The sequence below is a fragment of the Penaeus monodon genome, chromosome 39 (assembly GCF_015228065.2).
Source record: "Penaeus monodon isolate SGIC_2016 chromosome 39, NSTDA_Pmon_1, whole genome shotgun sequence".
Classification (NCBI taxonomy): domain Eukaryota; kingdom Metazoa; phylum Arthropoda; class Malacostraca; order Decapoda; family Penaeidae; genus Penaeus; species Penaeus monodon.
In genome coordinates, this window is record NC_051424.1 from 27006966 (window position 1) to 27016910 (window position 9945).

The following is a 9945-nucleotide window of genomic DNA, read 5'->3' on the forward strand; positions in this document are numbered from 1 at the left end:
TTCATGAAGCCACAAGCCACAAAAAGGGGGAACTAGTCAACCGAAATAAAACAACACTATTTACTCTTGTTTCTATAATGTTTTATTTAATTATATATGTTTTTTGAATGATTTTTTTTTTTTTTGGGGGGGTGAGGGGTATTTTCACTACACAGATTTGCGAAGAGGCTCACATCTCTGGCACGAAAAACATAGACAAAAAAAAAAAAAAAAAAAAATCTTGGCAACACTGCATGTTAACACAATAGGTAATATATAACATTCACTCAGTCTCGCCTTTGAGACTGAATTTCTTGGTGACAGCTGAAGAAACATCACATTTACAGGCGTTGAAAATTAACAAACCATTTTTATTTTTATATATATTTTTTTATACACCTTTTTCTTAAATTTCTCTCTCTCTCGCTCTTCTACAGTATAGCCAGACACTGATCATCTTCAGAGGGATATCTAATTGCGCCTCGGGGATCTTACACGTGGTGGCAACACTGTGGGTCAAGTGTGACCACGTTCTGAAGCGTGAGAGAGACGCCTTTAACACATTCGGATGAAGTCGAAGTCGTGGTCACACTGGGAGTATCGGACAGGTTCTCTTTGGCTTAAAGACATTTGCGTTCATAAGATGAACTATAGATTTGAATATCAGATCTGTATCGAAAAAATACAGAAAATCATTCAGTTAAACAGTTGCAATTCGAAAAACTGAATTGATAGCATTCAGGATTTCTTCATTTGAAAAGCATATATCCACAAAATCAAATAATTCGTTTTTTTTTTTTTTTTTTTTTTTTTTTTTTACTAAACTGGGAAGTTTCATATTGTATGTAGAAAGTAGACTATAAAATAATTTTGGGAATCGTTCCTAACACCATATTGCTCTCTCTCTCTCTCTCTCTCTCTCTCTCTCTCTCTCTCTCTTCTCTCTCTCCTCTCTCTCTCACTGTTACATTCTCATACGAGTCAGCACAAACACATCCACGCATACTTCAGAAAACGACTTGGCGGCTGCATACTAATGAACAGACAAACACATACAAAACGTAACCCAAGCATATAAAGGTACACTGCTGCACACAACATACACATCGGTGAATTAATTTACGCAAATGCGTACAGTCAACACACGTCCTCACATTACAATGACCTTGCCTAAGTCATATTTACCAGTAATAGACATAAAGAAAGCGTTGTATTCCTCTAGGCCCTATATGTTCACATACTTAATTAAAAATGTGATAGTCATTTGAATCTTAATCTCTTTTTTTTCTCACCCTCCCTCCCTCTCTCTCTCTCTCTCTCTCTCTCTCTCTCTCTCTCTCTCTCTCTCTCTCTCTCTCTCTCTCTCTCTCTGTTTGTGTGTATTCTAATTTCACAATCAGATCAAATTCTCAGGGCGATAGCTGTGCCTAGACTGTCTGCTCTATATATCTAAATGTACGCTCACTGTTCTTTCGTTCACACATAGCAAACTCATCATCTACAAACCGCCTGCTCCCACCTACATATTTAGTTTCACGAATCCCAAACGAAAAAAAAAACGTGAATATTCAGTGATATATATGGTATGAAAATCTAAAATGAAGCCTGAACTTTAACGAACAGATCATCATCATTCTAAACTTATGCCTGAACTTTCTGAAATGCTCCCTGCGCTGAATTGTAGTCTGACCTATCATGAACACTTCCTCATCCTTAATTGAACATCATTTCTTGAATCTAAACTCAAATCTGTACCCTATGAACAGATCCTCAAAGCTTCGAATACGATGGTGTCAGAGATTCGGAACTCAAGGGTTCGAAACTTTGGGATTCGAAACTCAGATATTCAAAACTCAGAGAATCGAAACCCAGGGATTCTAAATTCTGAGATTCGAACCTTTTTTTTTCTTACAAGACATCGATATGCTAGACGACATATACCACGAAACGAAGACCGGAGGATGAGGAACAAGTGAGATCAATTGGAGAGAAAAGGGAGAGAAAGAGAAAGGTGGAATTAGGAAAGGGAAGGGAAAAGGATGACAATCTATTATTAACGATATGTTGTTTTTTTGTCGTTTTGAGATATTCTTTTCTTGAAAAAGGCGAGGGAGGGGAAGGAAAGGATCTGCTTTATGTACACAGTACGTATAATTGCTTTATACATGAGATCTCTAGTCGATGCTTATTCGTGACAATAATCTTCATAAAACCAATGATTATGAAACTGTGGTGAGGATGTAGGACATAAATGACTAGAATCTTTCTTTGGTTGTCACTGGGTATTTTACAATTTGATAAGCGAGAGGGATGCGACACAAACATATTTTTATCATCTATCAGAATTTTGCCTTTCATTTTGGCTCGAATTTGTAAATCGAATCGACAGTTCCACTGAGAAAATAATAAATATATATACTTCTATTTATATATATAAAAAATCTCCTAACATATATTCCAATCAAACAAAGAGGCATAAGCAGTGCTTATGAATACGAGAGAAATGATAATAATCATAATCAATATTCACTATCGAGATGATCTTTCTAGAACCAAATCATCTCGGTTCTGAGCAACACTGATGATCACGTGACCATCGGGCGTTGGGGGGGCGGTGGTGGAGGTGCCTGCTGTTGCTGTTGCTGCTGTTGCACGAGAGGCGACTGTTGCTGCTGTGAAGGTAATTGCTGTGGTGGAGGAGGTGGAGGAGGCTGCTGCTGTGTTGGCGTGGCGTTGTGGTGGTGGTGGTGGAGCGGCCCGTGTTGGAGGGGCGTGGAGGTGGAGGTGGTGGAGGGTGGAGGCTTGCGGGAATCGTCGAGGGCCGCGGGGCTCTGCGGGGGAGGCAGAAGGAGGAGGTGTTGCAGTGCCCCGCTTGCTTTACTTTTTTAAGGGGTGTGGGGTATCCTCACTCACTCTTTTTTCTTTCTCTCTTTCGCTCCTTTTTTTTTTTTGATAGAGGTGTGAGGGCTTGGGGTACCCTTTCTCACTCTTTTTTTTATTATCTCTTTCTCTCGTTCGCTTTCTCTCTTTCTCTCTCTTTATCTAATTTGGGATGTCGCCTAGTTTAAACCTAAACTCATTTCTCTACAAATACCTTACTCATCTAACCTTTACACTTGCAAACGCTTAGATACATACTAATACAAACCCATCTTTACAGACAGACATACTAACTCACACTTACAATGCAAACCAACGTCCATACATCAATACGCCCAACAAGAACAAGTACACGTAAGCGTATAAACTCAAACACACACTTTCAAGCACGTACGTAGCTTTATCCCCAAGGTAAACATTACTTTCCTCACGAATTTTACAGACGGCTGTGATAAGCTGGATTTTTAGATTATTTAAACTCTGTTGCCTTGTATAGCTGATAATTTTGTGTGTATATTGATTTATTTAAATATCTATCTTATTTCTTTATTGTATTTGGTCACATTATTGTACTACTGGAACGGTGTTTTGCAGTGATGTGATTGTGCATAACAGATCCAGATTCAAGAAATTATGCATTAGAATTAATAGAAGTACATTTTACTTTTTTTATTATTAGACATAGGTTTTTAACCTAATAATTAAGAACTCGCATCAGATAAATAATCCATAAAAGACATTTCGAGACTTTTATACTCGGCTGTACGCCTCAGACTCGACACACCATAAACAATATTTTTTTTCCTCTTCGTAATCCCGCCTTACGAATAGCTAATCACAGTATGTAATGAGGAAGAACATACGCTGGGGGCATTTCAAAGCTACGTACTATGATCTATAATCCATTGCCATAGCATCAAAACCCATCACACTCACACACTCACACAACCACATTGAAATATACAGACAAACACGCGTTACTCGAAGATGATACATTCCAACTTGCTCAATTAAAATAAAATATTTGATTACGTAAAATCCATCTTTGTGACGTCATCACCACTCTGATTACTATGAATATATTAAAAATAAGTACAATATATTATACCGTGAAAATGATGATTATAATTAGAATAGTGAACTTACTATTGTTATTGTTTCTGCTGTTATACTTATCATTATGAATATTGTTATTATCATTATCATTACAATTACCATTACCATTATTATTGTTATTATTGTTATTATTATTATTATTATTATTATTATTATTATTATTATTATTATTATTATTATTATTATTACCATCATCTTCAGCATCATGTTCATCCTTCTTGGCATTGCTATTATTGTCTTCATTATCATGATTATTATCATCATTACTATTACTACTATAATTACCATCTTTATCATTATAATGATAGTAATTATATTAATGATAGTAACAACGATAATAATAATAACAAAGATAATAATGACAATAATAATAAACATAATATTGATAATAACTATCATAATAATGACAATAAAAGTATTTGGTATCATTATTATTATTATTTTATTATTAATTATTATTTGATAATGATGGTAATAATAATAATAATTATTATTATTATTTTATTTATTATTATTATTATTATTATTATTATTATTATTATTATTATTATTATTATCATCATCATTATTATTACTACTATTACTATTATTATTATTATTAGTAGTAGTAGTAGTAGTAGTAGTAGTATCTTTATGATTATCTTTACATTATCATCATCATTATTGTTATTATTATTATTATTAGTAGTAGTAGTAGTATAATTATTATTATTTTCATTATTATCGTTGTTGTTTATTATTATCATTATCTTTTTTTTCTGTAGTAGTAATAGAGTATAGTCGTAATAGCAGTAGCAGTAGTAGTATTGCTATTGTAATTATTATCATCCTAATTAGCATTGTTACATCGTTGTCATTATTAGGCTGATGAAGCTGGTAATAATGAAAATAGCAGATGATAAACAATAACAGTTAATTACGATCATCACATAAGGATGATAGAAATAACAATCAAGGCATTGATGATAGTGATAATAATCAAAATTGTAATGATGATTCTAACAACAATAATAACAAATGTAATGACAGCAGTTATGGTAAGAATCGCAATTGTTGTTGTCATCGTTACCTTTATCATTTTTGTTCTTGTTTCTTTTATTGCTGTTATTATAGTTTGTATAAAAATAAAAAGAAGATGATGATATTAACGCCACAGAATGATGGACTTACGCTTATACAAAAAAAAAATCAATACCACAAACACAAGTCTAACCACACGATATCATTCCGAAAAAAATCATACTGTAACTGCATTTCTTTTTAAACTTAAAAAAAAAATACTCATCTTACTCTAACTGTATTCTTCTCTTTAAACATCACATCAAACAGAAAAAAAAACTAACAAAACTAAAAAGAAGAAGAAGAAAAAAAGTAATATCAATAATAATCATAATGTACCTGTAGTCCTCTCTTTACACTTCTATCATTTTTTCCTCTTTTTTTGAACTTTCAAAAAGGTCCTCATCCAAGAACTCGAGCTTTGTGCCGTACCTCAAGCCCACCGATCTGGCGTTTGAGCTGAGCGAGTGACGACGGAGTACAGGCCATGGATGCGAAGACGAGGCGTTCCTCATAGTCGTACTCGCACAGGATCTTGTTGTCGCACAGGTAGAATTTGTCGCCCACGCAGAACCTGTGTGGGTGTGGGAGGAAGAGAGGGGTTAGTGGGGTGGCTGTGTGGGTGGGGGGGTGGGTGGTTGCGTGGGTGGGGTGGGTGGTTGTGTGGGTAGGGTAGGGTGGTTTGGTGGGGGGATGTTGTGGGTAGGGTAGGGGTGGGTGGTATGGTTGGGGGGTGATGGTGAGTGAGTGGGGTGTCGAGTGAATATTTATATTCTTATGTATATGGTCATTTATATTCTAATAGGCAAAGCATAGGAAACATATATAGGTAATATTAAGAAATTGTGTTGCATTAATTCATATATTTATTCACATTATAAGCTCTCAACCAGTGATATATAATTATTCATAGACATGTAGGTTGTTGAGTAATGTGTAATACCCAGTAATATACTCGTATAAAAAATGCATTTTACATCGGTATTACAAAATGCTGAAATAACAGCAGAAAATAGAGCAAGAAACACAAACCAAAGTACACCCGTATCTCCCAACATAAATATTTCTGACAACGCCTGTATCCCTACTTGTGTCAAAAAAAAAAAAAAAAAAAAAAAAAAAACAACGCGCACGAACATGTTATCCCATAAAAGACGAGGGAAAATCTATCTTAAATCTGTAAATAAAACACTGCATGTAAATAAAACAAGAATTCCCACGCTCAGGGTTGCCAGTCTGTTTTTTACCAGTGGTACCAATTGAGGCTACTGAGAAGTACCACATCAGTACAAAACGCACCAAGACTCATGAAATTCAAATTATTTACTTATCACAAACGTGTGCCTTAGACTATACTCAAGTCTGCGAAGTTTCCATTTGGTTAGGAAATTATTTCCTTACTATGTGTAACGCGGGAAAAGTATAGAATAGTACCAGATTTTTTTTCTGAAAGTCGTACTAATTGTACCATTATATCAGTACCAATTGTACCAATATTGGTACCAGCTTTGGCAACCTCGCTCACGCTGTGTTCCCTTCTCCCCTCCCTTTCTACCGTTTCTCATTCCTTCCTTTCGCCTCTTCCTTATTCTCTACCTTCCCCTTCTTGCTTTTCTTTCTTCCTTCCTTTCCATTTCCACTTTCTACTTTCCCCTCATGCTTTTCTCCCCTACCCCCTTTTCAATCCCCTCCTTGTCCTTCTCTCTTACCCCCTTCTCTCACTCTCCCTTGCCCTTCCCCTCCCCCTCTCCTCTCCTCTTCTTGCTTTTCTCCCTTTCCCGCCCACCTTTCTCTCCTTCTTCCATTTCCCCTTCCTTCTTTCGTTTTACCCCATTGCTCACTCTCTCTCTAAAATCCACAACAAACAACGGAAAACAAACCGTCGATCAGGCCATTCGAAAAAAAAAAGTTACACCGCCTTCGAGTATTCAAAATACGCGCTCGAAATGCGGCTGGCGGAGGCGCGCATTTGCTGGATATCCGCGAGAAAATACGAGCATTTGCTGCAGGACCTTACGCGGATCTCGAGAGTGTGTTTAAGATTAAGGACGGTCGTGAGAATGCTAAATTCTTCTTGCTGTGAGTTATTCCCTTTCCGCGTGGAGATGGCTTTGTCTTTATTTCGCTTTTTTTTTTTCTTTCGTTCTTTCTTTCTTTCTTTCTTTTGTCTTTTTTTTTCTTCTTTTTTTCTTATTTTCTTTAAGTTTGCATCGTTTTGGATTTCGACTTCTTCATGTCTTTTTTTTTTCTTCGTACCTTCTTTATCTTTCTCTCTTAGTATCTATCCATCCATCCATCCATCCATCAATCTAGCTATCTTTCTTTCTCTCCCTCTGTCCTCTTATTTACCAATTCTTCCTTACTATCCACTCTTTTTATTATGCACTCCTCCTTTTCCTCCTCCTCCTTCCACTTCTTCCATTCCTTCGCCTCGCTCTTCCACTCTTTCTCCCACCAGCTACTCTCTTATCGCTCTTCTTCTCTGCCCAATGCTTTATAGGCCATTCGTCCCCCCGGCCGAGCAGAGGAAAAAGCGATAATCTTTACGAACTCTCAGCGGAAAGATTCTGCCGAGACTTTACGGCTGTCGGTGTCGCCTCCTCGTTATGTCTCCATCTGTCGTGGTGGACGGCCATACGCTTTACACAGACGAATAAACAAACACAATTAGACCTTGCATTGACGTAGATTCGTGCTCAAGTACACCGAGGCGGAAACACATTCACACTCGTGTGTATGCTTAAAGCACATACACAAACAAAAAGCGCACATACGCACACACTCGCGAAACATATTTTTACGTTTATACACTCGTTAGCAATATTAGTATGATATTGAGACATGATGTAAATGTGATGTGATGAATGTGATGATAGAAAACGAAAAGATAAATTGGTGTAAAACTACAAAACAAAAAAACGGACAGGCTAAAACTACAAAGAAACGATAAAGAAAACGGGATACTGCAAGAGAAAACAGATATAAAACATTAAATATAACAAACAAAAGAGAGTAAGACACAGGAAACAGAAAGATATATAGAGCAAGGAAAGGGGATATTCCAAAACGTAAAATAAAGAAAACGTACCATAAGAAAAAACGAAACAAAGACAAGATAAAGAAAACGCGAAGACATGAAAATAAGAGAAAACGAGAAAAAGAAAGCGGGAAGACAGAGCTTCTCCCCGTTCATGAATATACCATCAAATCGGCTGTTACAAGACCGTAAGTTTTATAAATACCAGTCGAACTCATTACCCTAAAATCCGACACGGGGCCCTAATCAAGCGAGACCTAATACCAGGGATTTTAGGGCTTAACTGAAAGAAATGCGCCATCGAAGTGAACACGCAAAAATTAGGAGCCTTTGCATAGTAATTCGTAGTGATGGGGGGGGAGGGGGTAGAGGGAGGAGAGGAGAAGGGGATGGGGGGAAGGAAGGGAAGGGGGAGGAGAGGGGAAGAAGGAGATTTGGAGATAAAAAAAGGGGGAGAAAGGGAAGATAAAATAATGGCGGGAGGAAGGGGGAACGAAGGGATAGGCGTTAAAAGGTTTGTGAGGAATATTTTACTAATATGATATTACTAGTCGAGATTATTTTGAGTATTGATGGAAATCTTAATTAAGGATAAACGCAGGGAGTTCTTTGTTTTTGTTGAATTTACTTAATGGGTTTCTTTGTTATTCATTTTTTCCTGTACTTTAGTGATATTTTTTAATCATATTTTTTATTCTTCTCTCTCTCTCTCTCTGATCTTCCTTCTCTGTCTCTCTCTGTATCACATACACAAACTTATATTATATCTCTGCAGTATATGCATCTATCTATCTATCTATCTATATATATATATATGTGTGTGTGTGTGTGTGTGTGTGTGTGTGTGTGTGTGTGTGTGTGTGTGTGTGTGTGTGAGTCCCCTTTTCTTTACTCCCTCTCCCCCGCCCTTCCTCCATCTCTCTCTCTCCCCTCCTTCGGTCCTATCTCCCTCTCCATTATCACCCCTCACCCCCCCCCCCCCAGCCCGAGAGATCAGTGATATACGTCTGCCTAAAAATCAAATCCGGGATTCTAACAAATGACCGGAGACCGTCTGAGCCACGTCTGATCACCGGGCCCTAAGCCCTGCTCACTCACACGTACGTGATCACGTACGCACATACATATATTTGTGCACTTCCACATGGGCGCGTGTCTATGTAGTTTAGTGATCATGTGGATATACAATCTTACTGACGGATTAATGCGTCACACATACACTCACACACACACACACACACACACACACACACACACACACACACACACACACACACACACACACACACACACACACACACACACACACACACACACACACACACACACACACACACACACACACACACACACACAGACGCGCGAACATGTAGGCCTATAACCAAATATTTGGAATTTTAAGTCAAGGCATTTTTATGATTCTCTCTAAGACACAAGTAACTGTCTCCCTTTTCTCATTATGCTGTTTTTCTCTCTCGTCTTATATTTTATGGATGCCATGGTGTATATTACGATACCCTAGTGTTCTGTTACTGTTGATGGTAAGGAAAATTTTATTGACCTTTATTTTTTTATTATTATTATGAATATTTGATTATAAAAATATGGAACACATTGCAACAGAAGCATCTTCATACAATGTTTTAAAAAAAAATCATTACCTTCTAACATAAAAAGTAAACCAAATCCAATACGAAAGTAGAACGCCGCTAAAACAAACAAAAGAGCATCAACATGTAAACCAAACTAAATAACCAGCAAAAAAAAAAAAAAAAAAAAAAACGCGGCAATTAGCAGACAAAAGCGCATCGTAAGTAAACCAAATATTAATATCCAATACGAACGACAATCCCAAAGCAAAGGAGCAGATAACA

General features: G+C 37.0%; 1 protein-coding gene across 1 annotated transcript in view; it reads right to left on the reverse strand.

Annotated features, from left to right (window-relative positions):
* Window positions 1–1116: 1116 nt before the first annotated feature.
* LOC119597352 (LIM domain only protein 3-like) overlaps window positions 1117–9945 on the reverse strand; it is a 41702-nt gene continuing 32873 nt past the window's right edge. The window contains exons 5-6 of the mRNA XM_037946909.1: window positions 5467–5608; window positions 1117–2810 (exon numbers count right to left, since the gene is read on the reverse strand). Coding sequence (XP_037802837.1) covers window positions 2565–2810; window positions 5467–5608 — 388 coding nt within the window. The 3' untranslated portion in view covers window positions 1117–2564. The remainder of the gene's footprint in view (window positions 2811–5466; window positions 5609–9945) is intronic.